The 17500-nt window shown below is 44.1% G+C and overlaps 1 protein-coding gene across 1 annotated transcript in view; it reads left to right on the top strand.

The window, feature by feature from the left end:
* The window catches only part of LOC134454930 (DNA-directed RNA polymerase II subunit RPB11-a-like), a 173921-nt gene extending 159837 nt beyond the window's left edge, over nucleotides 1-14084 (top strand). Inside the window, exons 2-3 of the mRNA XM_063206019.1 lie at nucleotides 13362-13716; nucleotides 14012-14084. Coding sequence (XP_063062089.1) covers nucleotides 13362-13716; nucleotides 14012-14026 — 370 coding nt within the window. The 3' untranslated portion in view covers nucleotides 14027-14084. The remainder of the gene's footprint in view (nucleotides 1-13361; nucleotides 13717-14011) is intronic.
* The last annotated feature ends 3416 nt before the right edge of the window (nucleotides 14085-17500 follow it).

The following is a 17500-nucleotide window of genomic DNA, read 5'->3' as shown; positions in this document are numbered from 1 at the left end:
GATACTGCTGCTGCCCTCCACTCATTTCTCTGCAGTAAAAGTTGAGAGAGCCTCATTTAGGGAGCCCAAATGTGGGGATGCAAATGCACCACTGCATCCCCCCTTTCCAGCACATATTGATGGAGCATGCAGCAAGGATGTTGGAACAGGCCCATGTTGTAGAGTAGTGGTTCTCAAACTTTTTGTGTAAAGTACCACCCAAGAAAACCACTCCGAGTACCACCGTGACAACCAACATTAGAATATCGCAGCAAAGGCAAGTTTGTTTATACATTTCCTGCTTGCCTAGTATTATTCTGCATTATATTTTCAGGTTCAGTTCAATATTACAAAATGTGAGACCTAAGAGACATTTTCGACTGCAACAACTTGATCAGCCTTCAAATCAATGCACAAAAAATGAATTCCTCCAAGTACCACCAGAGATGTCTCAAGTACCACCAGTGGTACGCGTACCACAGTTTGAGCACCACTGCTGTAGAGTAGAGTACAGTTTATTGATCCCAGGGGGGAATGTTGTTGATGACATGAGGAAGCGATAGAAGAGGCCTGAGGCACCCCTTGTGCTTTTTATCATTTTTATCCTATTTCATTTTATTTTATCCTACTTTTTTTTGCAAAACACATTGAATTGCATTTATGTATGAAATGCGCTATACAAATAAAATTGTCTTGCCTTGCCCCTTGAAACGCATGAGGGAGCTCCAGTGAAGCAGTGAGGAGAGCAGAGGAGTCTACGGGGGACTGAGGCGGCCCTTGAAACACAGGGAGGGGGGGGACCATAATTCACATCACAGGAGGTCCATGGGGGGTACAGACACAGTGCCCCCACCTAAAGACAATAATATACAACAATATAACAATAATATACAGTATATCATGGATGGGGGTTTTGGCATATAAAAGTGTGGCTAATGCAAAACGTAAGAGGTTGAGAAACTTCTTCTCATTGGGAGGTGCGTTCCTCTCCTCGCTTCAGTGACCTTCCCATAGCCGTGTCCTTGCCCCATACTCCGTAATCTCCTTTAAACTCTTACAGTTTACTTCTTGCAGTGCTGTGTGACTTAGTATAGATTGTGTATCTGTCCAGCCAACCCTGTTGTGGTGGTTTGACGTGTGTGTGTGTGTGTGTGTGTGTGTGTGTGTGTGTGTGTGTGTGTGTGTGTGTGTGTGTGTGTGTGTGTGTGTGTGTGTGTGTGTGCGCGTGCGTGTGCGTGCGTGCGTGCGTGCGTGCGTGCGTTGCAGTAAGCATGGTAGGGTGCGTGCGGGCGTGCGCATGGTGTGTGTGTGTGTTACAGTAAGCATGGTAGGGTGTGTGTGTGTGTGTGTGTTGCAGGGTGTGTGTGTCTGTGTGTGCGTGTCTGTGTGCGTGTGTGTTACAGTAAGCATGGTAGGGGGTGATGGTGTTGCTCCATACGTGGCCAGAGAGGTTGGCGAGATGGAGGAGGATTACAGCACATGCCCATTTGGAGAACATGCAGCACAACAGAGCAACACATTAGCCCTCGTGTATACTAACAGGCAATCTGCAGCATCACCCACCACTGTTGATATTGGATAAAGATGTGTGTGTGTGTGTGTGTGTGTGTGTGTGTGTGTGTGTGTGTGTGTGTGTGTGTGTGTGTGTGTGTGTGTGTGTGTGTGTGTGTGTGTGTGTGTGTGTGTGTGTGTGTGTGTGTGTGTGTGTGTGTGGCGTGCATGTGTGTGCATCAAGATGTCTTGGCCTTTTTGACGTGCATCATACGTCAATGCAGAGGTCAACGATTTGATGAAAAATGTGTTTGAAATGTTGCTCCACTTCACACTGATGTCCTAAGTCACAGTGTCTCCAATGAGCGCCATGAGGTTTCATGCCGCTGCGTGTGGGGTATACAACACACACACACACACACACACACACACACACACACACACACACACACACACACACACACACACACACACACACTCGCACTCACAGTGTAAATTGGGCACAGCTGTATTTTTGGTATTCAGCGGCAGCTTCATCCAAAAACATCAAGCTCGCCGGTATGTCGTGTGTTTTTTTGTTTTTTTTTTGTTTTTTTAAAGCTCGACAGTCACTGGGGTCTAATTCAGTCTTCATCTGCATATGATGACCTGAAACACACACACACACACACACACACACACACACACACACACACACACACACACACACACACACACACACACACACACACACACACACACACACACACACACACACACACACGTCGGTATGTTGTGTTTTTTTTTATCCACTTCAGACCTGCAGTAATTAATGGACCTGCCAGGTCTGATATTTATAAGTCACTTGTCGGTCTTCCAAATTCAACATTACCCAGAGTGCACCAGCTGCAGTCAGTTATTTATTTTTTGGTAAACTCTCAGCAGTCCACGAAAATCATTTAGTTTCTTTTTTCTTTCTTCTTCCCCTTTGAGTCCACTTCAGTTCCTGAACAAGGTTGCCAGGTGGATGATTTTGAGCCCAAAATATGGTCAAAACCCGCCTGAAACCACTAAATCCCACCCAATTTGAACTCAATCTATTGATTTCTATGGCCATAAATAGGCAGAAAACCCCCGCCCAAATGCCATTTTTACACTTTTTTTAACCCGCAGACGCCCCTCCCAAGCAGCCCAATTGGACAGGAAACCCCCCCAATCTGGCAACACTGTTGCTGAACTCATGGGTTTTCATGTGGCCCCCAATCTCCTCTCTTCACGCCGGGCCTCTAATGTGGCAAAATATTCATAAACCCTTCAGAATGGTTTATCTCCCATTTTGAGTGTATGGTTTTAAGCAACGTCTTTCCAAGGGTCCAGGACATGAATCAGAGCAAAACGAAACCATATTTCAGTATTTTCATCGTTGTGCAGTGCAGTGCAGTGCACAGGGCCCTTAGAGAGCGGGTTCATTCAGGGATATGTGGATGTATATAAATTTAACTCCCAACGTACTGTACTGAAGTAGTACATCTTGACTGTATATCATGAATTGTATATGGCGGAGGTCTGCTATAGACGTCTCCTTTCAGTGGTTCTTGCATTAAATAACGTCTTGATTTATTCCAAACTGGATACATTTCAGTGTTTGAGGGAGTTGATAAAATACACATTTCCCTTAATGCACTTAGATCAGACGACGATATTTCTTGGCTCGAACAGACGGCTTAAAAACCATAACCATAACCAGATAGAAGCAGACATTTCAGATAACATTTGGACGCCGCTCTTGGTGTAAACATTTCTGATTAAGATATATGGACATTTTCCGACCGTAGAGCGGGAACAGATGATGATGATGATGACGATAATTAATCACGTAGGTCTGTCAGCAGAAGAGCAGAGTCCATGTGAAAACCTCTCTCTTGGAATCCCTAACTGTAACACTGTATGTTAATGGAGTTATTCACTCAAAGGTTTGGAGATTGAGACACACACCATTCTATGCAGGGTCGTTGACAGCTTTGGATGGGCCCAGGACAAAGACATATGTACGGGCCCCAAACCCAATACATTCAATGTCATGACTGAGGATCCAATCCTGGGCCCTCTCTCTCCCTGGGCCAGGGACAAGTGACCCCTTTTTACCCCCATGCTGCCCTCCCTTTGTGCTGTCTGGGACATCAGAAACAATGTGTTTTAGGGCTGGGCAATATGAGGATATATATCGTTATCGTGATATAAAAGTGTATATCGTGACGTTTCTCCTATATCGTTTATATCGTGATAGTAATTTTATCAATTTTATACAATTGAATATCATATAATTGCATTTCATGTCGTCACAATACACACTATAGGTTCATGTAACTGTAAAAATAAGAATAAAAAGAACAATTTTAAAGAAATGTTGTTTTGCGACATGAAAAATAAAGAGCAAACAAAGAATAACTGAAAACGTATGCAATTGTGCTTTATCGTGATCTATATCGTTATCGTGATATAAAGTAATCCCTATCGTGATATAGTTTTTTTTTTCCATATCGCCCAGCCCTAACGTGTTTAGGTCTACCAAAGGAAAAGAGTGACATGAGTGAGGGAATCAGGTGTTGTTTTTGGTAGGCACAGAATCTGCACCTATCCATCGCCTGTGGAACACATTTATTCTATGTTTATATTTCGCAGAGGGCCCCAAAATGGCTAGATCTGCCCCTGCTTGGGATTCGACATGGGCGGTCTGCTGCTCTGCACTTTGAACGAGAGTGATGGTGAGGGCAAAGCCTCCAGTGTCCCCGTCTGAGTGATGGTGAGGGCAAAGCCTCCAGTGTCCCAGAGTCAGTGTGTGTGGGTGTCCATGAAGATTTACTGCGGAGTAATATTCGCAATGAGCACGAGAACGATGAAACGAAACGAGGAGGGAGGGGAGGATGAGCTCCGATGTAGAGCGCATTGTTTGTTGTGGCTAGCTAGAGTATGCGCTCGAGTATGAAATATGGTGATTTATTTGGCTGATGCTGGAATGTTCTGGAGGATTTTCTCCCTTGTGAGTTGGCGTACTGCTTAGTGGTCCTCTTTGTACTCGGTTGGTCTGTACGTTAATGGGGAAGGAAGTAATGAACAACACAAGTACCGTAGAAGGCAAGGAGTGTTTGTGCCGTCACAGTTTTGAATGTGTTTTTTCCTGGGGTCCGTTTCTCGATTCTTGACGTTGCTAACCGTCTTAAGATCGTCTTAAGACCGTCTTACCGTTCCCTTGGATTTAGTGGTGAGCGTCGCTGTCAAGAGAGAGTTGAGTCGCTCTTACGAAGGACTTTGCTAACGACGATAGCAAAGACGCTTTTGAGAAACGGACCCCTGGACTGTCTGAGAGAGCAACAACAGTGCACTGACGTCAGGGACTGATTATGACTCTATGGGCCCCGGGGCAAGACAACAAGAAAGGCCCCCTGCTCCATGAAGTCACAAGGTTCTAAAAGTTGTTGAGGTTTAGGAAGATGTTACAGGGCCTTTGTTGTTGTGGATTTGTGGGTTTCTCCCTGGGAAAACTTGAAAACACAGTAGTTAAATCCAATTTTACTGGGTTTTTTTGTAAGCGCAGAGGTTTGGACTTCAGTGACCCCTTGGCTTTTGGGCCCATGGGCCTTGGCCCGGTAGGCTCGCACAGTAGCCCGTGCTTGAGTGACGGGCGATAGAGGAGATGGCTTCCCAAGGTCCCAGAGTTTACAAGTTTACAAGTTTATTTATTTGTTAAGAAAGGGACAGCATTTATTGCCAGCATTTAAACAAAAATGCTAAATATACAAGATTGTAGCCAAGAGGCTAATTTCCATCTTTTGTCCCTTGACAGGTTTGATGTTCCTTAAAAAAGACAAAGTTAAAACAAAACTAAAATACACAGTTTTTGCACACAGTTGTAAAAAAAAAAGTCAAAAATACAAATACATTTTAAAATATATAATACAAAATACAATTACAAAATACAACACCCAAATAAGTTAAACAGCTGACAGTACTAACTATGTAAGATTATGTTGACAGCATTGATCTCTCCCGCAGCCTCATGGAACACAGTAGGGAGGAGAAAAGCAAAGGATACGCAATTGGTGCCAGGTGCTCTACAAAGAAAAAACAACAAAAAACAAGCAAACAAACAATCGTGTTCTCAGGGGTGGGGTTGGTGGTTAAGGGAGAGGGATGGGGAATCCTTGCATCATTTCATTCAGTTTCAAACCATTTGCTCCTGTGTATCACAGTAAACTGACCATGTTGCTCTTGGAAACTTTAGAGGACAGCCTAAAGCCCACATGGGAAACTCAAACTCCCATTGTCATTGTGACGCAGCACTCCACAGCACACTGCACACAAAAAAATGCATACCTCACCTTTATACCTTTATACCTCACCTGTGCAAGGGGGCAGCCCCCAATGGCGCCCCAAGGGAGGTGTTCCATCCCATGATGTTCTGTTGGACGGTCCCTAACTGAACACGATGCAACAAGTTACATGGCTATGCAACCTTTTTGTCGCTGTTGTCGTTGCTTCTATTTTAGTCACGTCATGGTACCATGAGTGACCTCTTGAACCTGATCCGAATTTATCGGACACTTCAAGCAAGCGTGACAAAAACTTGACAACATAAAGTAGTGAAGGGGTGGAAGGCGATCACCAACCTGCTGAAAGTTAAGAATGTAACCGTTGGGAGTTAAAAGGATAATAACTTACACAGACTATTACTGAACATGCAATACGTTAAAAAGGTAGAATATAAAGCAACGGATTAATAATAATAATAATAATAATAATAATAATAATAACAATAATAATAATACTTTAGTTTTATATAGCGGCTTTCAAAACACCCAAGGTCGCTTCACAGAGTGTCGTGTAGGAAAGTGTGAATGTGTGTGCGCGTCAGTGTGTGAGCGTGTACGTGAATGCATGTTGGTGAAAGCGCTTGTGGAACTAGCAGCCATAAGCCTCCAGGAAGAGATGTGTCTTAAGGTGTTGCTTAAACATGGCCAGTGAAGGGGCATTCTGGTTGTGGTCGGGCAGATTGTTCCAAAGGGAGCAGCAACGTGGAAGGCTCCGTCACTGGTGGCCTTGAGCCTGGTACGAGGGACGATCAGCTGGCTTAAAAGGGAGCTCATCAGTGTGCGCTTCTTCCTTACCCTGCATGAACTTTACACTTTGACCCTGCACCCGGCCAAAAGGACTTGGATCATAGAGGTAGAAAATAACACTAGAGAGGACCCCGCCCCCCTTTTTACGGCAATCTGTAGCGGCCATTATCTGTAGGTAGATCAGAGAAATGGAAATTAACGGAGAACGAGGCTCACCTCTGTCAAAAATGGCTTAATCTTGTGAAAATGTCCATCAACACACTATACAAGGACAATAGTTGAAGTGTGTTGCTAACTATGTTCATAAAATATATTATTTGATTTTTAAATGTATTTTATCGACTCATATTATTTAAGTAGATATTTAGCCTGACATTTCAAATCTGGTCTTTGATTAAAGTGTTACTTCATATTTACACAGTTTTAGTTAATTTCTTGACAGGGGCGGGCGTGTTCTCCATTGACTTGCATTGCCTGAAGGTACCTACACTACCTACGGAAGTTGGGAAGCTCCAGCTGCCATTTCCCAGTGCTGTCGCAAATTGCTGTGTCCGCTCTAGTGTTATTTTCTACCTCTATGACTTGGATGTGCGTGAGATCTGACTAGGCCTGTACACTGCACCTTACCTGGGCCTCAAGAATCATCTGGATGACACTCTCTCCCCCTCTGTACTCCTGGCAGATGAATCACCAGCAACGCCAGATCTTGATGTAAATCTTCATCCTGATCCAGAAAATATGACTTGGGACTGGCTAGGACATGACTTTGGAAACAAAAGACGATCCACACACCAAGTTGAGAGATTTCTTTCTTTGATATGATGTGCAAATACAACCTCACAACCGTAGCGAAAAATAACTAGATAAAAACAGGAAGGGATAAAAAAAACTAAAGAGGAATGTTTTGTTCACAGGTCATCTCTTATTTCCTGTTGTGTCTTAACATCCTGCACCTCTCCCAGTGCACTCTGGGAACGGGGCGGCTTCCTCTCTGTTCCACATTATACTCTGGCCCTGCTCTGGGTTCACGAAAGGCAATCTGGCCGTCTAGTGCTGCAGGCCACTGAGCCAGAGAGAGTAGAGAGAGAGAGGTTCCATTGGCCCATTGTTTCCGGGTTCTATTATTGCAAGGGGGAGAGGGGGGAATCCCTCTTTAGGCAGACCTAGGCAGACCTAAGGACTGTTCTATTCAATGCTTTGAGTATTATGACAGACCGGAACCTGGCAGACCTAAGGACTGTTCTTTTCAATGCTTTGAATATTATGACAGACCGGAACCTGGTCATGTTAGGTGCCCATAGTAACCTATTACATCGGCATATCTCTATATACTTAAAGAATCTCTGACTGAGCTGCCGGTGAACATGCTCTAGAGTCTAGGACAATGTTTCTCAAACTTTTTTCAGACCAAGGACCACTTTGTCCCCCCCACAAATTATCGGGGACAACCTGTCAACTGAATTGGCAGTTGATGGATGCTAATTTGACACTGCTAATTTTTATGCAGATCACTTACTTTTTATTCACATTATAAGCCTGTCTTATTGTGTTGAAAACATGAAAATGTTACAAATATAGCCTACTGCTAGCTTATCTTGGAAAAGTAGAAATCCCCTCGAGGACCACCTGAGCTCTTTCACGGACCACTTGTGGTCCCCGGACCACACTTTGAGAATCACTAGTCTAGGACCAGCCTGGGTCTCTTGCTGTCATCTCTTGGTGTTCAGATCTGGGGCAATGGGGCATGGAGTGAAGGCTGAGTATCAGGTGTGTGGGTGGGAATGGTGATCGGTTGGGTTCGAGTATCAGATACTGGTGTGGTGGGAATCATCGAGAAATTCTTTGCATTGTTAGAGCAGGGGTGTCAAACGTAAGGCTCGAGGGCCGGATGCAGCTAGCCAGATTATACAATTTGGCCCCAGACTTGTAGAGAAAAAAACAAGAACGTCAAAAAAGGAGTAAATATCTAGCCTGTTACACAGTTGCTGCAGGTGTATGAGATGTCAAGCGCTCAATACTTGAGAACAAATTAGCTTTTTTGTTCGCCATTAGCTCGTTGTACCACTGTCGCCAATATCGAGATGACTGATTAGCAACGATTCTTCATAAAAGTAAGAGTATGCACATCCCACCTCTCTGAGTCCAGGTGCGGGACAAAGGCGCGTCTAATAGTGGAAAAGAGTAGACGTCCGCACACTGTGGCTCCGCTTTGAAAATGTATTCAGGTCATACAACGTTTCGACCCAACAGGGTCTTCATCAGGCATGATGAAGACCCTTCTCTTTTCCACTGACTAGCAATACGATTATTTTACTAGTCCGGCCCACTTGAGTTTAAATTGGCTGCATGTGGCCCTTTCACCCAAATGAGTTTGACACCTGTGTGTTAGAGCAGTGTTTCTCAACAGGGGTGCCGAGGAAACTGATAAATAAATTATGTAATATGATACATATTTGTCTAAATTGATAAGTTCATGCTAGTCAGTGGAATCTTTCATCTGCCAATTACGCACAATATGTAAATATAGGTCGCCCTAGTCAGCTGCAACTTCGAACGTAGGTTGTGTGACGTCTCCAAATGTGTTACTTTTCTAAGCTTTTGTGGTGTCTGATGCGATGCGGTGTTACGGCTTGTTGCTTAGGGGTGCCTTAAAAATTTTCAGTAATTGAAAGGGTAGAAAGATCAGGAAGCGCGCTCAACACCTTGTCTTCTTATACTTTACACTGGGTGCTTAACTTCGTCAATGAATGAACTCAATTCTCAAAAGAAAGTGAATAAAGAAGCACTCATCAGATTTCTTTTTTCATTTTTAATCGCCTCACATCACAGACGTTTCGGGCTTACACCCTTCTTCAGTGTGAAATGGCGATTTCGCCTTTGACCCCAGTAGGTGTTCAGGACCCATAGTTAAATGTTTGGGGGCTGTTGGGATCCTGGCCTTTGGTGGTGCAGGGGACTGACGATGTGGAGTAGAGTAGAGTCGAGTCGAGTACCATTTATTGATCCCAAGGCAAGTTAAGGTGTCAAGTAGCATACATTCATGAATACAGAAGAAGACACGAAGACATCACACACAACAGTGCACATATATATCCACCATACATTCACAGGTCAGATCTCTCTATCACACACACACACACACACACACACACACACACACACACACACACACACACACACACACACACACACACACACACACACACACACACACACACACACACACACACACACACACACACACAATGTAGAATCTTGGAGCTGTTAGGATTAGAGTAGTACATAATGCTTGGTATCAGGTGTGTCTCTATGTCAGGTTCTTGGCATCATCGTGACCTGATATCAACAGAGTTTGGGCACGCTTGAGGCAGCCATGAAGAATAAGAACGCCCTGCAGAGGAAACAGGAGAGATGATCAGACTGCGCCTCTTGATCTCATCAGTATCATATCTGAAGCCGAAGTCGTGTGTGTGTGTGTGTGTGTGTGTGTGTGTGTGTGTGTGTGTGTGTGTGTGTGTGTGTGTGTGTGTGTGTGTGTGTGTGTGTGTGTGTGTGTGTGTGTGTGTGTGTGTGTGTGTGTGTGTGTGTGTGTGAAGCCGGAGTCTTGGTGTGTGCGTGTGTGTGTTCATATGCAGGCATGTCCGGAGAAGTGTGTGTGTGTCTGAAGCCGGAGTCTAGAGTTATCACATCTTGGGGCAGTGTGGTGAGGTGTGGTGAGGTGTGGTGAGGTGAGGTGAGGTGTGGTGAGCTGTGGGTCAGGGAAATGCAGGCAGAGTATCAGAGCTGATCGGATTGTAGTCTGGACATGCTTGTGGCTGCCGTGAAAGCGGGTTGGCATACAGAGGAAATGACAAGATCAGACCAGGGCTGCCTTACAGCACTGCAAAAAAATGAAATCTTAGCTTATTTTACTAGTTTCGAGCAGTCTTCAAGAGTCTTAATTTAAGTAAAAATCACCTAGTAACTAGTACTTTTGAACTACGGTAGAACTTGTAATTTGCACTTCTAAAATCGAAAGCATCATCTTTCCCATGGCACGTGAATGACCCATAATTACCTGGCTGGTGTGGTAAGTAGCATCAGCTGCTTCATGGATCTGAAGCAAATATGTAGGCTTTTTTTTGTACGCTTTTTTACATTTTATTGGCTTTATTCATGATATGACAGTCGAGAGAGAGGGGCAGGAGTCTGCAAGTGATCCTGGCAGGAATATAACCCAGGAATATAACCCAGGAATATAACCCAGGTCGCCGGTGTAGCAGCGCCCAGCTGTTTTTTAACCACATCTGGGCCAAGGCCTCTTTTTCTTTTTCTTTCTGAACCCAGGATGTCCGCCCCTGTCTGGACACGCTGGTTTGCAGAGGCATAACTGGCCAGCAGAGGAAACGAGGCCAGATGATCAGAGTGATGCCTTGCTGATCTGTGGAGGGAGAGAGAGGGAGAGGCAGTGTTGCCAGATTGGGCTGTTTCCCGCCCAATTGGGCTGCTTAGGATGGCCGTGTGTGGGTGAAAAATGGCAATTAGCAGAAAAACCCGCCCGATTTTTGCCATAGAAATCAATGAAATTGGGCGGAATTTTGTGCTTCTAGGCGGGTTTTGAGCATTTTTTGGGCTGGAAATCATTAGCCTCATCTGGCAACCCTGGGGTAGAGGAAGAGTCATGGAGGATCAAGATGTCTCCATGCAAAACCACCAATCAGCTCATAACTCTTTTATCTGTGGATGGACGTCTCTGATAATGCTATACTGTCTACAGATGGGGTTTGTATGCAGGCTGAGATTGGGGACAGGTTAAGAAGCTTGCAGCCCTCAGAGATGATGTGAAAGTTAAAGAAAAAAAGACAAACTGCCTTTGTTTACAGTACAGTTGATATGTTGGTCTAGATTGTGGACATGATCTAGATTGTGGGGACAGGTTGACCACTCTTTAGCTTCACATTGTTTACATATTTTGTGAGATTTGTAAGTTAGGTAAAAACACTGAAATGCTGAAATACATTTCCATGATGTGCATGTAGGATTCAAATACAACTCTCTTTTAGTTGTAGAGCAGCAGTCGTCCGAAACCTTTTTTGAACAAACATCCCCTTGACTTCATTATATGTTCCCCACTTACCTCATGAAACACCTGTCAATATATCCCCCTCAGTGCTAAAAAAAAAAAAAAAATCAAATCAAATCACAAAATGTACTAATGCCCCCTATTTTCAACTAATCGCCCCCACTCTTTAGCTGGCTCCTTTTCAATGTTCCCAGAGGGCCCCCTAACGCCCCTGGGAGAGGGCTCCCTAATGTACCCTGGGGGGCTGTAGAGCCCCTGTCTAGAAACGCCACCTTAGACAAACACTACTGAAATACTGAAATGACTACAGGACAGGGGAATGGAATGTGTGGTTCTGACTAGTGAAGGGCATGGCGATTCTTTCCTGCCAGTTCGTTCTCTTCATTCAGTTCTGCTGAGGAATTCGTTCGTTCACAGTTCGTTCACTCGTTCATTTTGATTACGTCACGCCACTATGCAAGAGAGTAAGGAGTGAATGTCAAGCGAACTAGTTCAGTGAACGAGAGGAGGAGGGGGGCCTTCTTACTTTGCCTGTGTGCTTCTCTTGTCCAAACATATCAACATAACTCATTTTGCCTAATAATATTATTTATTTAACAGCAGCACACATTTCAAAAAAGCTAAGTTACAAGCTGCTTTTAACCAAAAAAGTATGCCTTCGTCTCTGCCACGTTAAGTTGTTTATTCGTGGTCATGGAGACTGTTGCTATGCGCCCAGACTGGTCTCGTTCGCGGGCTGAACACAGTTCGTTCTGCTGTGCTGTGTAGATCTAAGGTGCTCCTCGTGTCTAAACATATCACCTGAAACCTATTTTGCAGATTATTGAATAGTAGCACCCATTAAAACAGAATAAAAGATAATTTACAAGTTGCATTACCAACCAGAAGTATGCCTTTGTCTCTGCCACGTTAAGTTGTATATTCGTGGTCATGGAAACCATTGGCTGGTGTTCACTGGCTCCTTGTTCACGAACGAGAGCTCAGCTGGTTCAGAATCAGAGCTGTGAACTGTGGACTAGGTGAGCTGCTGAGCTCTAAATTATGAACTAAATACCTGGTATGTGTAAAATCTCTGATAGTATTAAGCTATCACATTGAGAGATAAAGTCGTACCCCTTTACGCAGATTAAAATGCTCATTTTGGACGACCACTTCTGCTACTGACTGACAATAGTGACAGAGACTGGTGATTCACCAATGAACGAAGTGATCGAGAGGCGGGGAACTAGTTCGCTTCGTTCACTTCAAAGACTCGTTCAAAATGACCAGTTCGTTCGTGAACGACACATCACTAGTTCTGACGTCTGTACGCACCAAACACGTACGCATGCCGCTCTTCCTCCTAACCCTAGACATTCATATGCATTACTACAATACTGCAGAGATAAGATGCATGAAGATCCTCCTGATATTACGTCTTCATATTCCTCATTTGCCGTCCGTCTGTCTCTCCGTGTGTCTCACTCTTGTCACATTCAGGCGGACTGAGAACCGTGCCGGTGCCCGTTCCCGCACCTGATCACGAACCGGTCGGCTTGCTCAAACAGCATATCTTAGCATTCGCGAACCGGAAAGTTTATCTGCTTCTGATTTCCATATCACACCTCTAAGCTTCAGTGTCCTAGGGTATTATTATTTATTATTCTCTCTCTCTCTCTCTCTCTCTCTCTCTCTCTCTCTCTCTCTCTCTCTCTCTCTCCCTCTCTATGTTTGCCTTGCATTTTGGAATGAAGAAGCATCTTGGGGAAGGAACTGTGTCTACACGCCATAATGGGTGCACCGGCAGCATTGGAATCGTTTTCATTGGACGATGCAGATAAGAAAATCACAATCATGGAGGACAGCAAGGTGCCGAACGCGTGTCTGTTCACTCTCAACAAAGAAGACCACACCCTTGGCAACATCATGAGATCACAGCTGCTGAAGGACCCGCAGGTTCTGTTTGCGGACTACAAGGTTCCGGACCCTCCGGAAGACAAGATCGAGATCCGTGTGCAGACGACCCCGGACTACAGCCCCCAGGAGGCTTTCACCACCGCCATCACCGACCTCATCAGTATGCTCTTACTGATGCAGGAGAGGTGCAAGGTGGCCATTTTGTGAGAAACACAAGGGTATGGGGCACCTAAGTCACGCCCTCTATTTCCTGGTTCATGGGGCAGGGGAAGTCAAAAAATAATTACTGGGCTTGAAAATGAGTGCTTTTTTGACACCAATCCAAACCTTGGACCTCCACCTATGCACCACAAATCCAAAAATCACTCATTTTCAAGCCCAGTAATCATTTTCTGACTCCCTCTGCCCCATGAACCAGGAAGTAGAGGGCGTGACTTAGGTGCCCCATAGATAGAGCAAAGCAAGCCGGATGCAGGAGAGGTGCAAGGTGGCCATTTTGTGACAAACGGGAGAGTATAGAGTGAAGCAAGACGGATGGAGGAGAGGTGTAAGGTGGCCATCTTGTGAGAATGAGGAGGGTATACGTAGAGTGAAGCAAGCCGGATGGAGGAGAGGTGTAAGGTGGCCATCTTGTGAGAATAAGGAGGGTATACGTAGAGTGAAGCAAGACGGATGGAGGAGAGGTGTAAGGTGGCCATCTTGTGAGAATGAGGAGAGTATTGAGGGAAGCAAGCCGGATGCAGGAGAGGTGCAAGGTGGCCATTTTGTGACAAACGGGAGAGTATAGAGTGAAGCAAGACGGATGGAGTGGCTGAAGTATCATGTGCATGGACGCCAAATCAGGGGCCCGTTTCTGGAAAGGGAAGTTGCTAGCCAGTTATCAACTTGGGTAATTGTCAATGGGATATTGAAACGCGAACAACGAAGTAGCTAAAGTAGTTAGCAACTACAATTTGGAGAAATGCACCCCAGGAGTGGATTTCTCGACAGCGTCATTGCTAACTAAGTTAGCAACTTAGTTGGTTTGGTTGGAATGCAATTTCCCATTGGAAACCTATTACTGATTAGCAACAATGCCTTCGAGAAACGTGTCCAGGTGTCAATTTTGTGTGAATTGCCTGTTTTTTTTTTTTTTTTTTTTTTTTTTTTTTCTTTTTTAGGTATGCATGTTTAAACTCTGTTAAACTGACACATGATTCTTATATCATGGTAAATATAATTTTTTGTTTTGTGAATTATCAGTTGTCAATAAGGTTTTCTGTAATAAACACGTTGAAGCATGTTTGCCTTTGTTACATTTGTATTTGTGTGGCATCTCCTCCTCCACTCTTCCTGCCACCATTCTGTTTTATTTCAGTGAACTTTTTAAACCGAAGAAATTTGCTGTCTATTTTTTTTAGAATCTCCACGAACCAAGAACCGTGCCGTCCACCGGTTAGAAAACTGTGTCAATCACCACCCACTCTTCTGAATAACAGATGAGAGACCGGCCACTTTAATAGGCACACTTTCCAACTGCTCATTGACTCAAATGTCTTATCAATCACATGGGGGCAGCTCAATGCATTTAGGCATGTAGACATGGCCAAGACAATCTGAAGCAGTTCATCAATAATCAGATATTTTCTTGGCTCGATGTGGGTCCCATAGTATCAATTGAACTTTGTTGGAATGCCAGAGCCAATCTGAGTATTGTTACAGTGAGATGAGGCAGGTCTGAAGGCAAAGGCTCCAATCCAGCACTAGGAAGGTGTACCTTATAAAGTGGGCTCCAACCCAGCACTAGGAAGGTGTACCTTATAAAGTGGGCTCCAACCCAGCACTAGGAAGGTGTACCTTATAAAGTGGGCTCCAACCCAGCACTAGGAAGGTGTACCTTATAAAGTGGGCTCCAACCCAGCACTAGGAAGGTGTACCTAATAAAGTGGGCTCCAACCCAGCACTAGGAATGGTGTACCTTATAAAGTGGGCTCCAACCCAGCACTAGGAATGGTGTACCTAATAAAGTGGGCTCCAACCCAGCACTAGGAATGGTGTACCTAATAAAGTGGGCTCCAACCCAGCACTAGGAATGGTGTACCTAATAAAGTGGGCTCCAACCCAGCACTAGGAATGGTGTACCTAATAAAGTGGGCTCCAACCCAGCACTAGGAATGGTGTACCTAATAAAGTGGGCTCCAACCCAGCACTAGGAATGGTGTACCTAATAAAGTGGGCTCCAACCCAGCACTAGGAATGGTGTACCTAATAAAGTGGGCTCCAACCCAGCACTAGGAATGGAGTACCTAATAAAGTGGGCTCCAACCCAGCACTAGGAATGGTGAACCTAATTAACCACATTAATCAGTAGTGACGAAATACTGAATTAACTAATGTTTTTTTCTTCATGAATTTCCATATTGTGCTTCAAAATAGTGTTCTAAGAAAATAACAATAATGTATATATAACTAGACTGCCTGTTCAGTCACCTTCGACTGCTTAAGGTATATCCCCGAAACACAACGCTTCCAGTCCCCCATCATTCCTACCACTCCCGTCCACCTTTTCATAAACGTATATGATTAATACAAAATATTAAAGAAATATATTTAATATCTATACATAGATCAATGACGTGCATAGGCTTAAAACCAAATGACTTGTGAAAATGAAGCAAAAAATGGGGCAAATGGTAACACTGTTTTAATGGTTCACTATTACAGTGAATATACCACATTAGGTACAGTGTAATAACCATTGTAACAATATTTAATACCATGTAATACCAGTGTAACACCATGTACCAATTTTGTACTACATCATGTATTTTTGTGTAAGTGGTAAAGGGTGTGCATTGTAGGGGGACCATCTGTACATGGTATTGCATATTGTTACACTGGTATTACACTAGTATTACATGGTATTAAATATTGTACACTGGTTATTACACTGTACCTGGTATTGCATATTGTTACACTGGTATTACACTAGTATTACATGGTACTAAATATTGTTACACTGTACCTAATATGGTACAGTAGCTTCACTGAAATGGTGAACTGGTCATACAAAGAATTTGGGAGAGCAAGAAACGCAATTTCAAATTCTTTGTATGACCAGTGCATGTAAAGAAATTGACAATAAACTTGACTTGACTTGACTTGACTTGACTTGAACTGTTAAAATAAGGTAGTACCGGGCAAATCAATCCACCCAGTCAGAAGTAATGGGCCAAATAAAAATTCCGCCATTTTGAAACTGTTGACCTCCAAACTCAAATCAGTTCATGAACCTACCCTAGAGCATTAACACACCAAATCTGGGACAAATCCATCCGACTGGTCAGAAGTTATGAGCCAAACAAAAATTCGGCCATCTTGAATTCAGCCATCTTGAAAGTGTTGGCCTCCAAACTCTAATAAGTTCATGAACCTACCCTAGAGCATTAACACACCAAATCTGGGAGAAATCCATCCGACTGGTCAGAAGTTATGAGTCAAACAAAAATTCGGCCATCTTGAATTCAGCCATCTTGAAAGTGTTGGCCTCCAAACTCGAATAAGTTCATGAACCTACCCTAGAGCATTAACACACCAAATCTGGGAGAAATCCATCCACCCAGTCAGAAGTTATGGGCCAAACAAATATTCGGCCATCTTGAATTCAGCCATCTTGAAAGTGTTGACCTCCAAACTCGAATCAGTTCATGAACCTGCCCTAGAGCATTCACCCAAAAAATCTGGGACAAATCCAAACATCCGTTCAAAAGTTATCGCGTTAACACGAAAGACCTTACGCGGCGGCGGACGCGGACGCGGCGGCGGCGGCGCACGCAAAACCATTACATCCCCGACGCTCCGCGTTTCGGGGATATAATAAATATTATCAATACAAAATCAAAGGCTTTCCTCAATATGGCTCTTACACTGTCCCTCTCATTTCCCTCTCCTGCTCTCTTTATCTCTCTCTATCCTTTTCTCTTTATCTCTCTCTATC

The sequence above is a fragment of the Engraulis encrasicolus genome, chromosome 9, assembly GCF_034702125.1.
Source record: "Engraulis encrasicolus isolate BLACKSEA-1 chromosome 9, IST_EnEncr_1.0, whole genome shotgun sequence".
Lineage (NCBI taxonomy): Eukaryota > Metazoa > Chordata > Actinopteri > Clupeiformes > Engraulidae > Engraulis > Engraulis encrasicolus.
This window is presented reverse-complemented; position numbering and strand designations above follow the sequence as displayed.